Source organism: Perca fluviatilis, chromosome 17 (assembly GCF_010015445.1).
Source record: "Perca fluviatilis chromosome 17, GENO_Pfluv_1.0, whole genome shotgun sequence".
NCBI classification, from domain to species: Eukaryota; Metazoa; Chordata; class Actinopteri; order Perciformes; family Percidae; genus Perca; species Perca fluviatilis.
Window position 1 is genome coordinate 22,935,169 of NC_053128.1, and position 25,286 is coordinate 22,960,454.

Below are 25,286 nucleotides of genomic sequence, written 5' to 3' on the forward strand. Positions count from 1 at the left end.
GTAGGAATATTCATTTGACAGCAGACAGTATAACTAAACGCCTTATAAGAGTTTTGGTACATTAGCTGAGACTAGTCGCCAGTATTGATTATTATGATGTTAAGAAACATTTTTGTTTGATTATTCCAGCCCATCAGACATTAGGCTTTTGTTGCTTGATAGTAAAGCAACAATCTAACGGAGCAATTAGCTTTAATGAAGTCTAAACTCCTAATATTAACAAAAGGAAAAGTGCAGTAACATAATTAAGACTGTCCTATTTTCTGTTTGTGTGTATGCAAATGTACAATTTACGACGAAGAATGGACTCCAAATATTGTACAGTACATCTCCTCTATGTTTGTGAATTGTTCTATTGTGTCTTCTTGAATTGACACAATAAAAGTAATGAGATGTCCTCAATGCATACAAATGAAAGATTTAGGATAAACACACTGGCATATGTATAAAAGTTGTCACATGTATCTTATTGCTACATGTAGGATCTTAGATTGGCCCGAAAATTGTTACAAGAAATGGCTAATAGATTGCCTTTAGAATTATAACCCAAAAATTACAATATTGCATCCTAAATGTTGTATGCTTATGCAAAAGCATGTACACATGCATGCATGGAAACAAAAGGTAATTTTAGAACTAAAAGACTTCAGAGTAGATAATGTAGGCTATACAAGAATAAATGTCAAACATGATGTACAATGGCATCATCAGCTTTGGAAAAGTTCAAGAAAATGAATATCAACTGTCTGCATTTAGAGAGAAAACTGGTGTAGATGAAGTAGTCCAGTCTTATCGTTCCAGCCCATGTTTGGAGATAATAATCATGCATTTTAGCACTGACAGGCACAGGCAGGCAGAGATAACCCTTTAATCCCAGTCACCATTTATATAAGGCAGCGTCAGCATGTCATGTAATGATGACTAATAGCCACTAGATGGCACAACACAGACCATAAATGAGGCAGTTTTGAAGTGCACCATAGGAAGGAAGTACTCAGCAGTGAATTGCTTCCTGACTGCTTAGATGACAACAACTTTGATGTTGTGGGAAATGCTTAAATATAGGATAAGATGGATGTTTTATTGAGTTTGGAAGGAAACATCCCATATACAAACTGATAGACCTACATTTACGGAGCCTTCCTGCTCTGAATGGAGGTTGTGATTTACGGCTTTTTGTACTAATATTAAATTACAGGCAGTCTAATTTGTGCATCATTTCATAGTAAAATAGTAGGCCTATGCTATCTGAGTAACATACATGTTCCCTCTTTGACTTTTTCTGTATTTGCGAAAATGCATTGAAACTGATTTTAGTTTATATGAACAATTATGTTGGTCCCTATACAGACGTTGGGTAGCTATATATAACGCATTTAACAAGCCTGACTCTGCCTCCAGAATCCATGCTCACTGTACATGTTACTCCCAGTTGTGTATGTTACTATAGAAACGGTTAAATGACAGCCCCTACCAGAGAGCCAATGGACAGCCATAGTAAGGTGTCTTGTTACTCCCAGTCAGCCCACGCTAGCTGGGCTAAAGGAGGGGTAATTCCGCTCCTCTCAGCAGTAATGGTGACTTGGCTGCGCTTGATGGGAGCTCAGTGTTGTGTTGTGGCCATCAAACACAACTTCTGAGCAATTTCCAAAGAAGAGATTCGTTTTTTTGTTTTTAACTGCGGCGGCTCGGCTAACAATACCTGCCAGTGTAGTGGATTTTTATAGCTGAATGCGCTGTGGAGACCTGTTGCTCGCCTGCCTCGCCGCCGCATAGTCAACTAACGTTAAAGTTACTATCCAAGATGTTGCTTTGTGGATGGGATGGCCTCTGGTCCCGTTTGTGTGCGCACTCATAGCCTCGTTGGAGTACGAACATTTCCCTTTCAAGTGATTGTGTAGCTCTTCTCGACTGGTAAGTTTAAGCACTTAAAACGTGATGTACAAAAAGTTAGCTCACTGACTTTAGCGTAACGTTAACGGTTGCCAGCTACTGTCCCCGGGAAAACTGAGGAATTGAGTCTGTTGTGGCGAGGCTCAAACGCCGATGTTTTTTTTTTTCTTTATTATTTACTTAAAAAAAAAAAATCTAAAACCTGTTAGCTACTTTAATGCTAGTAAACAGTCCGTTGATATTTAATTTCGAGCTGAAAGTATTGCTATAATTTGTGTTAACGTCTCAACTACTGCTCCTACTAGCTAGCTAATGTCTGACATGGGGCATCTTTGACCACACCAATAACTGTATTTTTAGTTTGGGAGGGAGGAGACACCACTAAGGTTACAAAAATAACAGGGTGTCTGGCTAGCTAACCGCCACCAGCACTATTTGTGTAATTTTAAGAAAATGGTCAACATTTTTTGTTTACATGTCTAAGCTTAACAAAGCGTTTTAGAGGCATAATATGTCAGGCTGAAGGTTTTATGGGGGTTATAGGTAGGCAGTTTTTGTACCCCCTCCCCCTTCATTACCATAGAAAAGTAGTTAAGTTAACCAAAAGTCAAAGGTCATGAGGGTTTTGAATATGCCATTCAAGCCTAAAGAGAAAGGTAGGAAGTCTGTGTGATTTAGCAAGATGAACATTCCCATCTAAAGTGGTTATGGTGGAGATGGTGTGAGCATCATCATAGGAAAGAAAATGGGGAAAATAATCAGTGGGTTGGGTTTGTGTGTGTTGGGAAGAGGGGTGGGTGGGAGAGTGAGGTTTTGCAAAACCATGCTCTGCATGTCACGGTACTCCTAGCAACCCTGTGATTAACAGAAATGGAGCGGATGAGGTCGAGACCAAAATGAGAAGTAAGGGCCGTTGGGCCAGAGCTGGGCTGATAATCATGGAATAGTCATGGCTTTCTTCTGGCTAGTCCTGGCCCTGGCTGAGCTGAAAAACAAAACACCAACATCCAGGGTGGCTTACTGGTTAGGGAAACCAGTCCATAACTGCAACTCTGTGTTCAACTCATTTTAAGATAATCTGGGAAAGCATGTCTGCTAATTGACTAAATTGTAAGAGGTTTATGATTAATGAAAACCAACCATCAGGTTTTCCCTTTTGATTTAGAAGAGTGCTTCTGTTTAATTCCCAATACAATTTTTTTTCTTAAAAAGACACTTAAGTGAGGCACAGCTGTGAATTCAACCAAAATCTCTCTACTGATGATACAGCTTTGCAATGAAGAATACATAAGTACCGTATGTCATTAGGTTATCAGTTTAATAGCATACAGTCTGTTTTTGGTTTGCTATATGCATTTTAAAAACATCAGTCCCTACATCATCAGTCATGTTGTTTAACAGATATTCTGATCCAGGCCTTCCTAGACACCAAGTGTGTTTTGAATTTGAATCGTGTCCTTACAGGCTGCATAATACAGTATGATTCTGGGAATAGAGGTTCACTCAGAGTTTGTTGTTGAATTTTCCTGGAATGAAAAAGTTCAGGAAGATTTTCACCTCAATGTTGGCGAAGAGTACCTCTTCTAATTGGCTTCTGTTCCAAAAGTGTTTTCCAGCTGAGACCACAGTTCTGATGTTTAGAGGATATGAACAAATTCCGTCTCATATCTTATGTTACGAGTTATGCTTTTGGAAATAGAAGTGGAATCTGGCGTTTTTATGGACGATTGCCACAAAAGTGAAGCAACTCCAGTTTAAAAAGATTTAGGATCAAAGAAAAGTTTAAAAGAGAAAGACGTACATGTTTTTCTGATCTTTTTGCTGCTGGCTTATATTGAGGGATGAGCACTGAAAGAAAGCAGCAGAAACTGAAATGATTTGTACCTTTTTGGTATGGGTTACCCAGCTGAAGGGCAATTTTTCAGGGGATTGTTTTCAAATCCATTTCATGGTTTGTAGCTGTGTCACAGACAGGAAGGTGGGAGGAAAGGAAAAGCTTCACCTAAGTGCAGAGTAAAGGGCACTATCACGTTTCCAGGATTATTTTCTTTAAAATCCTTGTGACTGTGGCCAAGACTTTCAAACACTTAGCAGCAGCAGCAGAAGCAGACTAGCCTTGTTTGGGTTTTTCTTTCTAGCTATAGTGTGGGAATACCTGGGAACCAACATCCCCACTGTTTGAAAAAGAGAATGAGGCGCTGAAGTGGTGAAGGCTGTCTGCTCTCGCTGTTTTGGGCCACTGCCTCCTAAGCCCCCTCAATAATGAGCAGGACCATAGTCCAATGTGAGAGGAGCTGGCCTGCACAGCAGCCTCGGTGCGGATAAAAAACATTCCACTGCAGGTCTCTGTTGAAATAACAAGGGCCGCAAAACAATCAGTCTTCACAGCACCCGCTCTCCCCATTCTAATGGGTAATGAGCAAGATGGGTAGTAACCCACTTCGCCTCAGACTTCACGCCTCCCATTGACTAGAATGGTTAACCCGCATTCCTGCATAAATATCAAGGCCTGTGACATGCTTCCTCTCATTAACTCTCTTCTCCAAACTCAGATTCATAGAAAGGACGTTGTTTGTTTCGCATATTGCTCTCAGAAATAAAGCCCAACGCTAATGAGGCTGCTGACCCAGTTTATGTTAAGGGTTTATGGATGAGTGATATAGGCCTACTTAAATTTAGCTAAAAATGCCCAAAACAACAAAACTTGTGCATTGCTTCTTTTTAAAATGTTAAGTCAACTTTGGCTAGCGAGCGGACTGAAATACCCCCACCCCCCCGCCCCCCACAAATTCCAGTGTTGGAAAGGTGCGGGGAAGGGGGTGTCAAATACTTTCCTACCTTCCAACAAGCACTACTGTTTGGGTATACTAGCACCTTTTAGTCTTTTTGGTTCCTGGAACTATTGCTGATAACAATTTGTTAATTGGGAAATTTAAACTTCACAAAAAGTAAAGTGAAAAAAAGTAACAATCAAGTTCAGTTGAGGCCACAGGTGTGGTCCAAGGCAAGCCCACATTGCAGTTAGCAAAACCACAATATAGCACACAGAGCACAGCCAAATGTGATCTGACACGTCAGGTTTGGCCATCTTCGCTGTTAAGCTCTTTTGTGGCAAATTTGTGCACCTGCCAAATCCCTATGGAACAGACATGATGTCCACAGTTTTGTCACGCTTTGTGTTTTGGCTTGAAAAATTGTGTACTTTGGTACCCACCTCAAACATAAGTTGTGTTTGGCCGATTTTGCATAGGAATTATGCCTCATTTCCTGTGTTTTCGTCTGTTATGTTTTTGTGTTTTGATTTATAACCCCCAAACTATCATCTAGTAAGTAAGTGGGAAAATTTGAAAAATAGACCGCAAAAGTTCAAAACATCTGAAAATCTGTCCACATTTAAAATATGGATTTGTTTTTACTCAAGGTATCATCCAAGCTTTGGGCTAAAAACAGAGTTTCTTGTTATATTGTAACATGACCGTGTCTGTCAGTGTCATATTTTGTGGTAAGTATTGGAACATTAGGAAGCTGCACACTGAATGTTGAGTCTGTGAGGCCTAGATCATTGGGCAGGAAGAAAATGTGGAGGAAAAATAAAAAGGCTATCACTCACGGTAGGTTGCCAGCATGATGATATACAACCATATTATCATATACTGTATAGGCTAATTCTAGAGGAAGAAGAAAAGATACTTTCAAAGTGACTGGGGCAATTTCAAAGAAGGTTTCATGGACCATAGATTTGTTGGCAAAATCAAGACTGGTTGGACAGTGAAACCACAACCCAAGGGGAATGCCATTAACAATTTCTTTTTGCTCTAGGCAGATTGTAGAAGATAGTAGACACAAGGGCTGCAACTAATGATTATTTTCATAGTCACATATTTTCATTGATTATTTTCTCAATTAATCGATTAGTTGTTTGGTCTATAAAACATCAAAAAAATGCTGAAACATGTTTCCCAAAGCCCAAGATGACGTCCTCAAATGTCTTATTTAGTCCACAACTCAAAACGTATTCAGTTTACTGTCACAAAGAAGTGAATAAACTAAAACATATTCACATTTAAGTGAGTTAAGTAATTTGTCCATAAAAAAATACTGAAATCAAACTGATTTATCTATTATGAAAATAGTTGACGATTTAATTTAATAGTTGACAAGTAATCATTTAATCTTTGCAGCTCTAGTAGACTCAACCGATGACCTTTAATCACTATATTACTGGCTCTTAGCTCAATCAATCTTAGCTTGAATTGTCCTATTCAGAGAACACAGGTCACTTGTTGTGAAGTGGTTATGTTAACCTTCCTCTTAAGGAAAGTGATAACATAAGATGCTGTCATAGCTGTTAGTTAATTTTTTTGCTTCTCCCCACCCCCCATTATTTTGGCACGGTTACTTATAACCGCAATACCCTACCCCCTTCCTCAGCCTTGTCTAACACATTGCCCTCTGTGAAACCTTTGCATTGCCCTACACATTTGCATTTGTTATTTGCAGTCATGCATGTGCAGCATTTTATTGTATAGTTTATGTTTACTGTAGTTTACAACTGTGACATATGTACATTATACAACATATATTTACAGTGCCTTGCGAAAGTTTTCGGCCCCCTTGAACGTTTCGACCTTTTGCCACATTTCAGGCCTCAAACATAAAGATATAAAACTGTAATTTTTTTTTAAGAATCAACAACAAGTGGGTCCCAATTATGAAGTTGAACGAAATTCATTGGCTATTTCAAACTTTTTAACAATAAAACTGAAAGTGATGCAAAATTATTCAGCCCCTTACTTCAGTGCAGCAAACTCTCCAGAAGTTCAGTGAGGATCTCTGAATGATCCAATGTTGACCTAAATCTAATGATGATAATAGAATCCAGCTGTGTGTAATGTTCGATAAATGACCTGCTCTGTGATAGTTCAGAGGTCCGTTTAAAGCGCAGAGAGCATCATGAAGAACAAGCACACCAGGCAGGTCCGAGATACTGTTGGGGGTTTAGCGGTTGTACAAAAGTTCCCAGTTTACTCCCAAGGGCACTGTGCGCATATTGAGGAAGGTATCAGCACTACTTAGGACCCGGGTCCTCTAAACTTTCAGCTATACAATGGGCGTCAGAGATGCAGCCAAGGCCCATGTACTCTGGATGAACTGCAGAATTACAGCTGAGGTGGGAGACTCTGTCCATAGGACAAAATCAGTCGTATACTGCACAAATCTGGCTTTATGGAGAGGCAAGAAGAAAGCCATTTCTTAAAGATATCATAAAAGTGTCTTAAAGTTTGCCAAAAGCCACCTGGGAGACACCAAAATGTGGAAGAAGGTGCTGTGGTCAGATGAAACCAAAATCGAACTTTTGGCAACAATGCAAAACGCTATGTTTGTAAAGCAACACAGCTCATCACCCGAACACACCATCCCATGTAAAATGGTGGTGGCAGAATCATGGTTTGGGCCGCTTTTCTTCAGCAGGGAAGGGAAGATGGTTAAAATTGATGGGAAGATGGATGGAGCCAAATACAGGACCATTCTGGAAGAAAACCTGATGGAGTCTGCAAAAGACCTGAGACTGGGAGGAGATTTGTCTTCCAACAAGACAATGATCCAAAAATAAAGCAAAATCTACAATGGAATGGTTCACAAATAAAATATCCAGGTGTTAGAATGGCCAAGTCAAAGTCCAGACCAATCAGTGGAAAGAGAAAATGCTGTTAAAGTCATCCAACCTACTGAGCTGGTGTTTTGCAAGGAGGTGGAAAATGTCGTGATGTGCAAAACTGTAGAGACTACGCTTACAGCTGTAAGCAAGGTCATTTACTTAGGGGCGTTTTGAATATTAGTGTTTTTATTATTTGTGTGTATTTGTGTTTAAAAATAGTATTTGTTTGAGGTGTGGTGTTCAAGGATCAAGTGTGATAGAGTTCTTTATTTTTGAATTTCCTTTTCTAATTCTTATTTTCTCTCATATTCTGGCACAGTATAGCCTTTTTGGCACATCCTTAAGTGTGTGTGTGTGTGTGTGTGTGTGTGTGTGTGTGTGTGTGTGTGTGTGTGTGTGTGTGTGTGTGTGTGTGTGTGTGTGTGTGTGTGTGTGTGTGTGTGTGTGTGTGTGTGTGTGTGAGAGTGTGTGATCATGTGCTTGCGCTACGTCCTCAATTGCAGAGGATGATAAGACTTGCGTTTAGAAGATGCGGGAGTTTGAGAGAGAGAGACAGACAGAGACACAGACAGAAGAATGTTGATGTTAAGTGCATCAATGCTTAGAGTTGTAGTGATATGGCAATGTGGGTTTATTTGCTTTCATTTTAGACTGCCAGGCCAGTCAGGACAAGTAGGGTGTGGATTTTTTCAGGATTAGACTTTTGTTAGGATTATAATTCTCAACTGAATAAAAATGAAAAATAAAATCTGTTTATTTTCAGTTGTTCATTCTAACAGGAAAATTTATTTATTTATTTTGATACCGTCACAGTAATGAGAATCCAGGGCTTTTTCGTTGAATTAAAAGGTCTGAGGTACATATTGTTCTGATTAGCACATGAGATGTGATGTGTAGATGCTCTGTGTGTGTTTTGTCTGATTTGACATTCTGCCAAAGGCTCCCATGATATAAAGCAAGCATGTGCCCTAATGGTTAAAGCTTATTTCTGTATTTATGCATGTGCTCGTTTTCTGATATAAATCAGTTGTCCTCTTTCTCTGCTTGCACAGGGAAGATGCATGTGTCTCTGGCAGAAGCCTTGGAGGTTCGAGGCGGTCCGCTCCAGGAAGAGGAGGTCTGGGCGGTGCTCAGCCAGAGTGCTGAGAGCCTCCAAGAACTCTTTCACAAAGGTATGTGGAATGAAGTGTGCAAAAATGTGGTCTAGAAATTATTGTACATACACACGGTTATTTATTTTTTTAAATCTGTCCACCCTACTTTTTTTTTTTTTTTTTTTCTTCATAACAATGGTCTGGTGTCCAGATCCTATGAATTGCAGGTGACATTTTGTGTTGACAAATTGATGGGATCGCTCACTGTCGCTCTCTATCTGAAATGATTTGTTAATGTTGTTGCTTGTGGCAATGTATTAATTGCCCAAACCAATCCATTACATCAATGCAAAAAATCTAAAAGGAGCAGCTCAAAACAAAACAAACAACATGAACGCTTTTATACTAGCAAATGTTGTTCCTTTTTTAAATGATAGATTTAGTCCCACTCAGACTCTAACATGTGTAAAACATTTGGTTGCTAAATCAGAAAATTCTATCAGTGCACTGATTTCGTTGTCAGTATGTTGCATCATTCGTACGATTGTTGACGGTTGTGTTTTGTTGTAATCATTTTTGTGAATCATTTGTGCCTGTAAGTGTCTGTGATTGTCCTTGAGGCCAAAGAGATAAGGTTGCCCAATTCCAGAGTGTCTTTGTAACGAAGGTAAACTTCCGCTGCGGGTGACTAAAAGGGGGGTTAACTCTGGAGACATTGGACAGGATGTGAGTCAGCAGGCACAGCACTGCCCTCTTTGTTGTTACAAATTTTGGGTGATGCCTAGTCTCATACGAAACTCCAGTGCACCTGATTATGTGGGCCATAATTGTCATCAGTGTCAACTGTTTACCACTGGCCTGTGCATTTCCATGAAGCAGGAACCAGGATTTAGTTTTATGCATAAACCAGCTTGACACCAGTGTGTCCTGTAAATATGCATTTTATGCGGAGGTCACCGTTAGAACAAGAGATTGCATGCAAATGCTCCTCAGTAATCAAGGCTTCTGAGATAAAATTCTGAACATATAAAGGACAGAATGCGAGGCTGGATACTTTGAGAATTTTAGATTATCTTATTTTAATCTTTACATGGTATTGTGCTGCAGCAATTGTGGTTGCTAAATCTTTTTTTCCTTCAGTGTGCAGTTGTGTAGCTATACTGAGTAAATTGTGGCCTCGCATGTGTACAGTTTTAGACTGCTGAATGAAGCCAAAATTTGAAGAGCAGATGCTGGAACCAGCTATTATATAGTCACTGAGCTATGTAAAGAATTATGTTTACCACGAGAGGATTAATAACGGCCATTCAAACCTAAATTTGTCAGATAATTTGTTAGATGTCTTGGTTATAAAAAGTAATAAAGCATAAAAACAAGAAACGGATAAAAATGTTTGCAGTAAATGTCCTACTTTAGATGTGTATTTTTTTCTTTCTTTCTATCTGTCCGTGGTTCAGTGAAAGTTTCTGTTTCCTAATGTATGGAGGAGGCCAACGTGCAGTTGACTTAGCAAACCTTTGCATGACTTTTCAGACATTGTGAATTGTCTCACATTGTCAAACACTAAACCACCAGCACGCTTTTTTTTTTTTTTTTTTTCATGTATGTAAACAGCAGCGGTTAGTTACTTTGTTTGTATAAGAATGATTTGTATGAATAAGCCATGTGTGAATATTTCTGATTTGTTAGAGGAATTGCTCATCATGCTTTTGTCTGTAGAAAGCATAAAGTCCGCATTTTCAAAATGAAGTGCTTTTCTGTCTCTCTGTTTGGTCCTGTGTTTGGTACTCTGCCGAGGCCATCATCTTCTGCTCTTCTGCCCTTCCGCCTGGCACTCTATTGGCATGTCCGCTGTGGCTCTACTTTTAGAGGGCAGCCTCTTAGTAGTAGTATAGTTCAAAATGATTCCATGCCCCTAATAGCTTAGATAGCAGCTTATCAGATGGGCAGACTACATTGTTAAGGATAAAGAACTTACAGTACAACAATATGCTGTCATTTGAAGTTAATAGGGATTCATATGGTGCATGCCCAAGTCATGCTTTTTTGTCAGAACAGTTAGTTTTCATCAGATATGGTTTCTGCTATCTGCAGTTTATTGAATCTGTTGATTTAGTTTATCCATCGTGAAACAAATTTGCTCAGGCTGAGTCATGCACTTCTGCTCAGCTCTGTTATTGCTTATCCAGTGCAAAAGCTTTGTGTGCAACCTTTTGAGTAAGATCTTCAAACTGTCACACAAGTTTTAAACAGGAAACTTGTATTTGTACTCCGGTGAATTCCAGCTTTTGAAAGCAGATTTTTGGTGCCCGAAATCCAGTTCCTCTGTCCATCTCAGTGCTCCTCTCAGAGTTAAGTATCCGTCAAAGAAAAGAATTTTGCAGTGCTGCTCAAACATTCCTTTGTATATTTTTAAAACGTTCTCTAACCATAGCGCTGGCTGTGGCTTTGTAGGAAAAGAGAATTACGCTGTGTAGCCATTCCTTTCTGCTTCTATGCCTCAACAGTTATTTTCTTGCAGGCTAAGAAAGCAACATGTGTTTTTGTTTACTTCAATCTTCTTGAGTTTCCATAAACGCCGAAGCCTTAGCGAGAAACATCCACTGTGGTTGATATGTCTACAGTTACTGCATTCAGGCTGTACACATTTTGATGCTTGTCTGTCTGTCTGTCTGTCTGTCTGTCTCACTCAATGGCTGTGAATTTAAATAATGGAAGTACAACTATATTGTTGGGTTTGTCTTTCCTGTTTGTTTTCTGATTATATCTCCAGTGGTTGAATTGTCTGCTTCCCTCTCCAGACCCTACAGCCATGGGCTTCATCATTTCTCCTTGGTCCCTCCTACTCATGCCCTCCGGCAACATCTCATTCACAGACGAGTATGTCACCCAGCAGGACTTAAGAGCCTTCACAGCTCCAGAGGTCCTGGAAGGGGTCTCCTTGACTTCCATCTCTGATATAGAAAAGGTATAAACCTTTACATAACCCATGTGGTGACCGAACCTTATATATTGTTTAGTCTACAACTTCTAATGCTTCGCTGGTGTGAGTTTTGTCACCTGTTTCCAAATATTGTGTCAATGCTCATATATTTTCAGTAAAGTCCTGGTGATAACTTTTAGTTTTATATTCACATACATTTTTAAGCCTTGGAGATGTATGATCCAACCACTGTCTTCTGTTACCCATTGAGTACCTTAAAGGTACCCTGTGGAGTTCTGTCTTCTAAACAAAGTCATGCTTACTTTCAGTGTTTTCTCACCAAACCACATTGTGTGTATAGGATAAATGCATTTCCTTCCTTCCTTCCTTCCTACATTTGCAAACAGATTCATTTTTGTATTACTTTGGAGCCTGCATTGTTTACATCCGTGTTTGCTAGCTTGCCATGTTCTTCTGATGATTATTTGTCAAATGGTGGGTGCAGAAACAACTGCAGTTGTGTAACGGGGCAATCCGGTGTCTAATAAGAGCAAATTCTTGCTTGAGTAGTCTCGCATTGTCAGACCTATCTCCACAGCGCTGTGTCAGCCATGGAGTATGGTCTGGGATATTGGACAAAAAAACGCACTGGCTTGTTTGTATTTCTTTAAACCAATCACAACCGTCCTGGGCAGCGCTAAGCCCTGATAGTGGAGATAGCGCGCCGCATGTCAAGCTTTATCCCAGCAATGTAAGCAATGCTACAAAACTCTGGAGATGTATATTAACTGTTTGCAGATCTGATTACATTTTGCAGTTGCAACATTCAGAACTGATGTCGTGAGCAACCATATTATCTCCTGCAATGCATGACTTCTTTTACATACACACAGAACCACGCCCTCTCCATTCTATTCTGCCCCTCTGGTAGAAGAGCTAAAATCTTGCATGACTGGATTCCCGTCTTTGGCACGGCCCCACAGACCTCAACACAGTTTTGTGCTGAGTCAGTTTTCCAGCCCTGGTCCCGTCTCCCCAGCTGAGTTATTTCTCAGAGACTGTGGGTAAATATACGTCAGCTGCGAGAATGCCACGAGTTTTTCCTTTTACATTTCTAACATTTAGGGTGGTATTGTTGCTTTTAATGGGTGGCTTTTAAATTTCAACCTTTTTTTATTTATTTTTTTAGCGTGAATGTGTCGTTAAGTGTGCACTCGAGTTCCTGAAAGACCTTGAAGGCTATGTTGCATTCTTTGGCAATCCCTGAATTATTCTTTCCTCTACCAAGCCCAACATTCAGGGGAAGTGATTTCTCTCCCAAGCAATGAGTGCAGAGTAATAAGGAGAGGAAAATGGAAAAATGTTTTTGGATTTAGGCTTAAACCCCCTGTCTTTTTTTCCTTTCCAAATAAGAATGAACAACTTTTATTACACTCCAGCTTTAGTCTCTCTCTCTCTCTTTCTTTCACACAGGGCAGACTTATTTTAATAAGGTTCAGTGGCTAGTTTATCTGAATGAAACAAAACCTTTTATAGTCCTCATCTTTCTATGTGCTCTTGCTTCACTTGTGTCTAGTTGTTTGTTTTTATAAAATGAATTGAAGGAAGTATAAATGCTGCTCATGAAACTTATGTAATATTTTCTTTTCACAGATGCACATGTACTCTCTGGGGATGACCCTGTTCTGGGGAGCGGACTATGAGATCCCCCAAAGTCAGGTAAATCATTACCAAGGATACAGTACTTCCTTCCAAATGGATAGGGGTGTTAGTAAAGGACCATATTTAAACTTGGTAATAAAGGCTTGTGTTGAGGACTAAAATGTGTTTATTATTATTATTATTTTTAGTAAACTTAAATTCATTTTTGCTTATAACCGTGCCCGAATCCACTGGATGGGCAAACAAGATGCTAGCATATTAGCATTAAGTGATAACAACTAGCACACTTGGCAAACATTATGAGTTGAGACAGTTGTTTACTGGAACAGGCACACCCAAAGTTAATTTCTGTCATGGTTTAACATTATCCTCTCATTGACACTGGCACAATGAGATGGTGGACAGTGATGTTGCAGGAACTAGTGTGTCGCACAATACAACTTTTAATACTTATTGGTACTGGTAATTTAAGGATCATGCCTCATAACCTCACTGAAAGCAGACATTATGTTATTTTATTGGAATCATCTTTTTAGAAGGAGATCTATATCTGAATATCTCATCTGGATAAGAAAAGATGCCAGCTGTAAATGCACTCTGGAATGTGTTTGGATCTACCAAAACCTCTGGAGAGGGTCATGCTCACAATACATTCATATCTCAGCCAGGTGTAAAACACAGAGTGTTCACATTTGTCAGAAAGTACCGCCCACAGGTTAGAGACAGCATGACTCACACCCAAGCTTACCATCCACTTTGCTTCTATGAAAGAGGTGCTAAAGTAGTGCTCATGGCAGCTGTAAAGTTTGTAACACATTGGGACAAAATACATGTCATTGTTTCTGATGCATGGAAATAAAGTGTCATAATAGACATGAGATGGACACACTGGCTGTATAGATACTTAGTGACCCTACACCCACTGTGTTTATTTTTGCTTACCGTGCCATCTCTGTACCTACTTCTTTGCTTTACATAATGTGCACAAAAATGGCATCAATGTGATGAGCATACAGATAATCTACTCTGTTTGAATTGACATGTATTTATTCAATACACTCTACAAATAAAATAAATGCAGCATGGTTCAGCGAATTATGAAAAGGAATATTATATATTGGTGATACTGATTGAAATTGGCACAAACTCTGCAAAACACTTAAATAACAACAATGTTTTTACATGTTTTTTAATGGAAATAGCAAAGTATTTTACACCAATTTGAATGAAAAATAGAGGCTTCACTTAGGCTTTTAATCTAAAATATGTAATGGATGGACATTTAAAGTAGGTGATGGGTGTGTGCCATGCTGGCAAGGCTTAGCTCTGCCTCCTTATCCGAACGTAATGATAGAGAATACAGATATCCGACTGAGAGATACCAATGGAACTTACTACTACTCACTGTTTGTATGTTAACTGTCTTCACATTGTTTGCTGTGCAGCCTATGAAGTTGGGGGAACACCTAAACAGCCTGCTTCTCAACATGTGTGATGATGTTACATTGAGTCGAATGTCGTTGCGCACGGTGCTGGACATCTGCAGCAAACACATTAGAAACTCCAGTTGTGACCCTCCCTTCTCCTATATCAGAAAACTGGTCCGGTTGGTACTGGGCAGCCTTTCCCAGGTAAGCATTTTTTTATTTAATGTAGGTCAAATACAACAATCCAATTTTTATATTTTTATTTTGGCTACTTGCCAGTAAGCCCAAACTTTAAGCTTTATCCTAGCTTAGTGTAAGTTAAAAGACATTTATCTGCTCTGTCAAAGCACAGTAGGTTTGTTGAATTACGCAACAGATAATGGGGCTCATGTGGGTAGAACATGATTTCAGGATGGATGACTCAGAGGGAATGACCCTCTAACTTCTGTTTTTTTCCTCCTTGTTCTGTCTTGCTTTTTTTCATGCTTGCTCTTTGTTTGGCTTTTTGCTTGTTTTCCTTTCTCACTTTCTTCCACTTGTCGCTGTCTTTCTCTCAGCTGGACGGTCTGCTGACTGATAGAGAGTCTCTTCCGGAGCGGAGTAAGGAGATTCGGGAGAGGCTGCGGGGCAAGGGCTTGCCTTCAGGTAAGATGAGCTGCACTGAAACACACACATTGAACACAGAGCTAAATTTGCTTGCTGTGTTGTCAAAGGAACTTTTCTGTGGTGTAGAAGGAGTTCTTTTATTTATTCAGTGATCCAGATTTCTGGCTGCCAACGCTTGATATGATAAAGGGGTCTGGTTTGCATTAGTCTTCAAAAACGCTTAACCTAAGTTCTGTGTATTCTTCTTTTGAGTGGCACAAAGTCTGGAAGAATAAATCCCTAGATCCTAGATTAGATTGAGGAGATGATAGTGATGAAAATAGTTTGGATAATTAGTTGTGAGTATATTATGTTCTTTATATCTAATGATAAACGGAGGTTATGACAGAGTGCAGTTAGACATACTGTTTATATGTTGGAAGTTGTTTACATGCATCTTACTTTAATTGAAAGAGAAGTGGATGTAAATGCCTTCTCTGGTTGTCAAGCTCTTTATCACTTACACCCTCACTTTCTGAGTTTGTGGGCAAGAATCAAAAGTAGACGAGGAACAACACGCTGCAACCTCGAATTGGATTTAATTCAGGAAAATATGACCAAATCTTCCCAGTGGTTTCTGAGAGAACTCCGGCATTTTTCTAGGCCATGGAAAGGAGAGCGCAGCGCAAACATGGCTGTCGTCCCGATTATGTAAGCACGGCATGGCATTGATTACAGATGCATATTTTGGAGTCACCAGTGAAGCTGCTGGTCTGCTGTTTGTATCATCGCTTTGTTTCCCTGGTTGAGCACCAGCCAGCCCTAGGGAAAGTACATGCAAAGAGTATTACTCAGTTCTTAAGCGCCTTTCTTCTCAAGCTCTCCCCCTCAATTGTTGCTAGGGGAACTCAGTCATTGTCTTTTTTATGTTGGATATTTTATGTAAATATAAAGAAACCTAAAGAGCACACTAGCTCCCTATTTTGTGTTGCCATTTCTTCATTGCTGTAGTCCATACTAGTAGCTGAAACACTTGTAGCAACAATTGACTTCTTTGAGAAATAAAAGACATCCTGTTTTTTTTGTTTTTTTTTCTTGTTTTTTTTGCTCAGTCTAGTCCTTGTGGGCTTCCGTGAGTTCCTGGAAGGCAGCCTGTCTGTCTTTGATCTGTTTCCCTGCTAAGACCAAGCATATGCTTTGTAGATTAAACCTCCACATGCAGCGTTTTTACAGGTCCTAACGTCTCCCTCTGCTCTCTCAATTCTGCATCTCTTCCTCTTGTTTTTGCTCCTGCTCATGCACATGAGTTTGCCTTCTGTTTATCTCTTTCTCTCTAAAACAAGAGCTGTTAACTGGCAGTGGTTTATATACAGCTTGTCTGGAAAGGCAAACTTAAAATTTATGGACAATCAAAGATAGCAACATCCATTATTCAGTTTGTTCATTCAAATTGTTCGTTATTGTGGCACTGTATGTTCAATTGTTTGTTTTTTAAATAATGGGGAAACTTAGCTACTGCACAAAATGGACTATAAATGTCAAGAGCAGCCTGCAGTTTTTCTTAATTTGCTATTTCTTGTTCTGTTGTTGGTTTATTTTACAAATTAATTAAATTAATTAGTTTTATTTGTCATTAATGGCTGCTACATTTCCACTCCTGGGAATGCATAATGTAAGCAGTGTCAGGGTTGTTGATTATAATATATTGTATACTACATCTCTAGTTATGACTGACTGAGGAATCTGAGGACATACTGTATGCCTACCCAATTATTAATTTACTTTTGCTGGTTGTCTAATATTTTAGTAGAGGGGCCATGAGAGGCCTGCAGCAGGTGCTCGGTCTGTTGTGGCCGAACCAGAGTATAAGAGCCAAGGAAGGGGAGTCTATAGTCGATAGGGCCGTGTTTAGTTGTCATGTCATGCTGATGCTGTTAGAAATGGATGCCAGGTTGGACAGGCACTTAGGCATAATGAAGCGTACTGTACTTATTCAAATTAAAATCCTTGTTAATCCCTCTCTATGTTCTCCTCTCATAAATACCACTTTCTGTATTGATAATAATGATGTGATCCACTGGGAATTATGTCTATTTCAGATTATCTCTCATCCTGTCTGTTTTTATAATCTAAAAAATAAATTCTAAGAAATTATATCCGTTTGCAATCAGGTTTATTTTCATTTGGAATACCTGCTAAATTGCTTTTACTTTGCTGGTATTCAAGATGTGTTATTCTGTGTTTGAGGCTTTGAGTTCTGGCAGTGCTTCTGCTTGTGGTTCAATAAAATGTTGGTTCTCTCCTATTCTTAGGGAGGAGTGCCGCCCCCAGGGTTCTGGAGCGCTACAAAGCCAGGAGTCAGGAGCAGACGTCTCTTAACCGGGGCCTTAGTCGTTCCATGGGATCTCTGCCAATCCAGGACCTGTTGAAGGGGGATGATGGGGTAGCCCTACAGTATTCCCCATCTGACTATCACCCTAACTCTGAATCCCCTACAGAATTATACCCAAATCCCCCGTCACTCAAGCACCAGCACTCCTATCCCTATCTGCATCCTCTTCACCCCCAGCAAAAGGGCCGGCCTGTAGAACTGGACCGGAGGTCTTTAGCCTTCCACAGTGGGGACATGGGCCCTAGTCATGCAAGGAAAAACTGGGCTTCCTCTGTGGACTTGGCTTATATTGACCCAGAGGCTCTTCGTTTTGGGGCTTTGGAGGATGCGCGGAGGGGCAGCAGCGCCATAAGTACCCACTCCATAGGCAGGCGCAAATCGCCCCTGCTGGCATCCAGGGAGAGGGAGTCTCGCTTTTCTGAGTTTGGTGGGCTGAAGAGTAGGAAGCCTCATCATCACTCAGCCCTGTCGGTAGGCTCGGGCCTCACCGGCGCCTATGACAGGATAAAGGAGAGGCAGAGGAAACTTCAGGTGCTAAGGCAAGCAGTGGATGGTAAGTGTACTTTCTTAACATAAATGTTCAGTAAAGAAGAGCAGGTGTTTTTTGTCAAAGACTGAGATAAATGTGCTCTTAAGTTTTTATTTGAGTCCTCTGGGTTGACTGTGAAGTGTTATGTGTTTATGTTGGAAAAATCTTCAAATCATGTCTCATGTCGCAAGTATAGAACTGGTATATGTTTTTGCTTGTGAAGGACTTGCTTCTTTAGGCAGCGGTATGCTTCATCAGAAGTGCTTGTTGGATGGTCGCAAAGCTTCCAAAACCGACAATTCAACCGACACATGAATTTGGGGGGCTGTGTCTGATGATCTCTGTAACTTTCTGAAATCAACAATCTGACATTCACACCCACTTATCACTCTATGACTGTCCAGGTGTGCGGAGTGGAAAAAAGTAGTCATGGTTTGAACATCTCTATTAAGCTCTCTTTTTTTTTTTTTTTTTATTCTTTACACAACTATTTCTGTCATTTTTCACCGGTACAACTGAGTGCAAACTATGAATGACTTCCAGGAAAAACTGTCTGAAAATGTGGGCTGTTATCCCAAAAATCAAGTTAAATTTTCAAGTGTGGCCGTTCAGAACAGCTATGACTAGAGGTGTGACGAGATCTCGTGAGATTAAACGTGACAAGATTTCTCGTTTCTCATCTTGTTTTTCTCATTGCAGCAGATTACACTCAACAATCACCTGGTCATCAGTATTGCAGCATAATGGGATTTTGGTGACAGGTCGGAGCTTAGTCATTTTCCTTTTTCGGGTAATGTGTAGGGCTGGAAGTTTGTTAGAGCATGTAGTAGATGGGCTTCTACATTTAATAATAACACATTGATGTTATGTGTGAGGTGGCCCACAATTTCAAAGGGGAAAACCCCTCCAAAGTTCCCAGCTTTACTCTGCTACTGAGACAATGAATACAATCTTCAGAGAAACGTAGCCTTTCAAGGTCCCAGCTGTGTCATTAAGATATATAGGACATGTCAAACTGGGTGGTAAAATGAATTTATCAGGCAATGAAAAGGGTTACAGCAGCTTTGGGGAAAAGACTGCAGGGGAGCAATCAGCTGGGCTGATCTCAGAAGTGAAAATGTGACAGCGACGGGATGACGTGATGCTGACAGACATCCGGAGTAGTGTGTCCATCTATAACTACCATGTGGGATGGAAGCTGTGTTCTGCCTCGAATGTTGAAAGTATCGTTGGTGGTGGCTGCGCAGCAGTGTTTGGACAGAATGTATGAGTCACTGGTACAGAGGTTTTCCAAATGGCTGATTCTAATTACAGGTTAGCTTAATTCTAGCATGCTGCTAACTGTCCCTTTCTCTTTTTTTCTAATATATGACTGTAAACACATGGATATAAGAACACATACGTGCAAGGTATTTACAGACTACAAAAAACAATCTTTTTATAATCACTTGCTTAGACCGAGCACACACAACACAATTGTTTAACACCTCAGCAGTCAGCCCCAAGAGCTTTACAGTTCCCTCAGGAGCTTATTGAATTCTTAGTAAAGTCTCCATAGGCAGGCTAGTTTTATGCAGAGTCACAAGTGGCTATATGGGTCTGCTGGTCATCTGGGAACAGTGGAGGTTCATGAGGGATGAAATGGTTTCATATAATAAACCCCTGTCTTCTACCTCTTCTTCCCTTTCCTCCTCCCGCTGGTTTCCCATTCTCCCAACTCTCCAGCTCACTCCAACCTACAGCCTCCCTGCTTTTTTGGCAGCTATTTTTAATGCTGACCAAGCCACCAACCGACGGCATTCTTCTCCATGACTGTGGCTTTTTATCCCCAGCAAGTCCGGCCTTCCTTTTCTTCCCTCCCTTTTGCTTTTTACTGATTGTAATCAGAGGCACTCTATATTTTTTTTTTATTGAATATGATGGTGAGAGGAGAGGAGTTGAGTTTTTCTGCCTAGCAGAGTGTCAGAACAAGAAAATTAGAATTATGAGTAACCCCTGTCTATTGTCCCACCTTTCACACTGTGTATGCTTGTGCTTGCTCGGTTGAAAATGAGATAATAATCTTTGTATTTTTTTGTGTCAATAGCTTCTAATTGATACTAAATTATCGTTGATGTTAGACATCATGCTGACGCAAAGAAATGTTCACTCCCATCAAAACTGACTGAGGTCGACATAAAGACTGAGCCAAAATGTTTGTATTCCATCCGAGAGCTATTTTGCTATAGTATGAATGGGGCCTAATTGAGCACAGACCCTTTGCGGGGCCTCGTGGATGTGTTACTTGGCAGAGACCTCCTTTTCTCTTTCCTTTTCTCTTACTTTTTTCTGTTCTTTTCTGCAGGAAAGTGATGGCGCAGCAGTGGTCAGTTCTTTCAGGTTTCACCCAGTTACACACTGGTTCTCTGCCTTCTGTGTGTATGCATTTGCAAATCATATTCAACTGAATATGAATTACATAAACATAACTAAACATTGTGTGCGTGCATGCCAGTGTGTGCATGGGCATGTTCATACCCGGTCCCTCAGGTGCGCGCAACGACTCCCCCTTTTTTTGCTGCCACCAGGTGCCTTCAATCAGTTGAATCTTTTCCTTGCAGACCTAGAGGCTGTAATTGGAGTCATGCGTAGCGGATGAGGGAATTCCAAACGTTATTGGACTTTTCCGGCACTTGGCAGCAGGTCATGTGGCTTTGGGCCGGGGTGGATCCAGCTTAGACAACAATGCAGAACACTGCTGCCTCAAGGGAATAGGAGATGTTCACGAAAGTGACCCAAATGCCCACATTTTTGTAATTATATTTTTTTATGGTCTGTTGACTCCAAAGTTTGCAGCAGGAAAGATTATATGGTAAGGCCTTTATAAAGAAGCTTTTGTCCATATTTGATATGGTCATATTTACTATCAATTTCAATCAACTGCCTTACTTATTTCCTCTTCACATTATATGTCTAAAACAAGCAATATAAAAGTTTACAGGCAGTGTAGAAATCTTATGAATAGACATGTTTCCATTGGTGGTTTCTTCTACACTATGCTCACTGAACATTTCAGTTCCACAAAATCTACATTGTATGTTGTTGTTTTTTCTGAGTCATGTCAACTTGGGAGGGACTTGAGGGTTCCTGTAAGCTATTATGCATTTTAGTCTATGCTTTTCTCCCTGGGACCACCAAACTTTAAATAACCTCAGAGTTTTTGTCTCATCTCAGCTTGAACATCCCAAAAGGCCATAGCCTATAGAAAGTGTTTGTGTACTCACAGAAAGCTCTTGCAGAAGTTTCTGTCATGCAATGATTTAAGGAGAGGGGAAAGAGGAACAGGGAAGGGAGAGATAAAATGAGAAGATGAGGGAGGGTGGAGAAGCAAGGAGATAAGCGTGTGTGACTCCCTACACGGAGAAAAAGACATGATAGCACTGAGAGAGCATAATAGTTGGAGCATTAAACTATGAATGAACCCCTGGCCTCTTCACTCAGTAAGCCTCACATAAAGAATCTTAATTAATACTAATACGTACTGACAATGACTAAAATCCTCCTCTACTTTCTTTCATTGTCCTTTTGTGAATTTGTGTGTGCATGCTTGCTGCTTGTCAATTGTACTCCTTTTAAGGTGGAAGAGGAATATATGTTTATATTTTCTGGTGAGGAAACGATAGCAGTCATTAAGGAGGATCACCGAGAAGGAGCAATGCAGTGCTCGTTTTTCGGAGTCCCCATCTATATAACCCTTCTGCTTTCTTGCTCACTTAGTGAAACATTCCCATTATTGGCAAGATATAGCTGTTCATCTCTCTAATTAGCTGTGACCCTTTTCGTCTCTCTTTCCCCTCATTGCTTTGAGGTGCAGTGGGTGTTTTGCAGTCACAACGAAATGTTGATCCCAGGTTTATTTGGGATGTCTCTAGTCTATACTGTGTCCTTGACATTCCACTTCCGGGATTGCTCCGTTGCCGTCGGAAATTCCGCCGGATTTCACTCATTTAGGCCGGATATCCGTTGTCTTGGGCTTCCTTTTGTGTTGGCATTTTAAACTCTGGTTGATTTATGAGGACTATGGTTAACTGCTCCTCAGATCTCTGCAGGGTAAATCCAGACAGCTAGCTAGACTATCTGTCCAATCTGAGTTTTCTGTTGACATAAACAACTTTTAAACGTACACATGTTCCACCAAAACAAGTTCCTTCCCAAGGCTATTTTGCAGCGGCACCGCAGCTTTTCCCGGTGCCTAGCACCGCCCAAGATGATTGTGATTGGTTTAAAGAAATGGCAATAAACCCAAGCACGTTTTCTTCCCATCCTGGAATGCTGTGTAGATAGCCAGACCCTCCTCTGCAGTGCTGCGGTGGAGGAAGGTCTGGCAAAGCAAGACTAGGATTTCTCTAAATATGCTGATTCACCCTCAGGTTAATTGTGACTGACCAACAACCACATTAGACACTATTGGCTTGACCAGAAACTTGAATTTTGTATACAGATTGAGGTTAATTCACAAGCCACATTCATTAAAAAAAAAAAAAAAAAAATCTAATACCCCACTATATAAGGTAGGCTGGGTACTTATTTTTCAACAGTGTTTATTACAGGATATTTAATTACAAGTAGAAACTACAGCATAAAAAAAACAGCAACTTCAGATGAAAAAATGACACCTTAGACGGCTTGTTGTTGTTTTTTATTTATGAGGTTAAGATTTGTTGGGATAATCTTAAATGAAATCACCCCCAGTTTCTTCGTAGTTTATGACAAGTTATTAGATTAGATTATAATGGAGACTAATTAGAAGATGTACATGCATTGCTCTAAATTAAAAGTTGCGGAGTGTTTTTTTTTTTTTTTGTTCTTGTCTTTTAATATACTTTTACAAAAATAGTAGCACATAAAAACACAAATGTTTATCTTGTTTCGGTTTCCATTTCCTGCCAAGCTGTAATCAAACTGTTCTTAATTACACCTTTTTGGAAAATCCCGTTTATAGTGGTGGCCCGTTGTGACAAAAATGGGTTTGATGTTTGTGTTTCCCTCTGTTATCTGCCCCACTTCGCCCCGTAGGTCTCCAAAATTATCATGACTGTTCATATAGCAACGTAGCGGACTGTATAGGACAGGTGACTGTGCACGTATCTGTCAACATGGGTGTTTAGCAAATTTGTGAGTCTTTGTACTTGCATTCAGAGGTGTCAAAAGTATTCACGTTCGTTACTCAAGTAGAAGTATAGATACTACCGGTAGGTTTTGAAAAGACTTCTGTAGAAGTTCAAGTGTCAACTCAAGCTTTTTACTCAAATAAAAGTGTAAAAGTAATGGTTTCAAAACTACTTAAAGTGTAAAAGTAATGTAAGGGGGGGAAAAAATGTCATTAAGGACAAAAGCTTAGCCGGCTCCACAGGGGCCTATAGTGCACTACCCCACCTCCACAAAAAACATTTTCCTAAAGGCCATAAGGACTATAATGTTATATTAAAATCATACCTGCAAACTCAGAAGGGCTGTCAGCCTTTTAACCGTGTTTACTCCAGCTGCTAGCTAACGGTAGGCTAACGTTAGCTGCTGTCGCGCGTAGTGTAGCGTCCCATGCGGCAATGTTTCAGTTCCCTCTAACGTCCATTTTCGGAGCATCAGAGAGAAGCGCAGGCATTTAAGTGGCACCAAAGAACTTCTAATATGGTGGCACCTAAATAAGGCACCGAAATCCTCGTTGCTATTCGGTCCGGTAGATAACGGTCGTTAAGACACCGGTGCCGTATTAGCACCGGGTCTGTGCAGGTGCAACCAATAGGGTGTCTGAATGGTATATGTTTATACTTCTCATCCAACCACAATCAAATTCACATTCATCTGGATGGCGGGATTTATCTGGATAGGTTGTTTTTGAACGATGAGAAGCCAGAATGAAAACGAGCCAAATAGGAGTAACGAGGCTATTTTTAAAATATAAGGAGTAGAAAGTACAGATAATTGTGTGAAAATGTAAGGAGTAGAAGTAAAAAGTCTGCTGTAAAATAATTACTCCAGTAAAGTATAGATACCCAAAATTTCTACTTAAGTAAGGTAACAAAGTATTTGTACTTTGTTACTTGACACCTCTGCTTGCATTGGTAAAGCTAAGAAGGTGAATTAATGTACATGACAAAGAGACTGACCCTCTGTGTACTTTTTTTTTTTTTTTTTTTAATTCAAATATTCCCTCATGACTCACCAACCAGCCAACGATGGGAATCTATTTGGGGGGACAATTTGACCACTCGTCTTCTTTCTTAGTAAGATCATAGTTTCTGCTGGGCCACGTTGCTTTTTACTTAGGAAGTTTACGTAAGATATGCATCATTACAAAGTCATGTTATACTGTGAAGCTCTACTGAACTAAAATGCCTGAGCAATGACTAGGGAATGCAATTTATTCAAGCTATGTAGCTGATACTGAAGAGCAGGACTTTCAGGTTCTGTGTGCGAGGTAGAGAAACACATGATGACACATTAGGTTGAGACTGTGGGAACATAGTTTATGGTGTTTTACTGCTTTACCATTTGGTGTTTTACTGCTTTACCAATTTTTATATTCATTATTGAATTAAGGAAGCATTGCTCAGAGAAAAGAATCATTGTAGTGAGCTGGTCTGTACTTGCTGGGTTTCACTCAGTCAAGCAAGACAAAAGATTACGCCCTCAACAAAAAGCTCCCCAACCTGACCGAAGGCATGCCTGCATACACTTTTGCAGAAGCTGCTTTTCAGTGTAGTTACATATGTCTGTCATTAGGAGTGTTTACCAACAGCATGAGTAATACCTGCTTTGGGTGCCTCTGTCTACTGGTTTAGGGTTGCCATCAGTCTTAGTAGGAATTGGAAAGAGCACTGTAAAAGAAAAAACGGTACTTGTCAGATAACCTGCTGTCCAAGTCTTAAAAAAAGTGATGCAACTTCTGTCTTGTGACTTTGAAAAATAAACCGCTTCACCTTAACATCCTTCACGAACCGAAGGCAAGTCCATATAACATTTTTTTTAGTTGTCTCATGTGCATGACGTTTATGTTTGATTCATTTCATCATTCCGCAGACATCCTCTTATGTTAGTGCATGGTTCACATTATGATGAAGATGAAGATGGGCTGATGGTCTT

The 25,286-nt window shown here is 40.1% G+C and overlaps 1 protein-coding gene across 1 annotated transcript in view; it reads left to right on the plus strand.

Moving 5' to 3' along the window:
• Nucleotides 1–1,535: 1,535 nt before the first annotated feature.
• The window catches only part of ptpn13 (protein tyrosine phosphatase non-receptor type 13), a 48,217-nt gene continuing 24,466 nt past the window's right edge, over nt 1,536–25,286 (plus strand). The window contains exons 1-7 of the mRNA XM_039779286.1: nt 1,536–1,914; nt 8,605–8,724; nt 11,448–11,614; nt 13,223–13,288; nt 14,677–14,862; nt 15,216–15,303; nt 17,556–18,188. Of these exons, the coding sequence (XP_039635220.1) occupies nt 8,610–8,724; nt 11,448–11,614; nt 13,223–13,288; nt 14,677–14,862; nt 15,216–15,303; nt 17,556–18,188 (1,255 nt within the window). The 5' untranslated portion in view covers nt 1,536–1,914; nt 8,605–8,609. The remainder of the gene's footprint in view (nt 1,915–8,604; nt 8,725–11,447; nt 11,615–13,222; nt 13,289–14,676; nt 14,863–15,215; nt 15,304–17,555; nt 18,189–25,286) is intronic.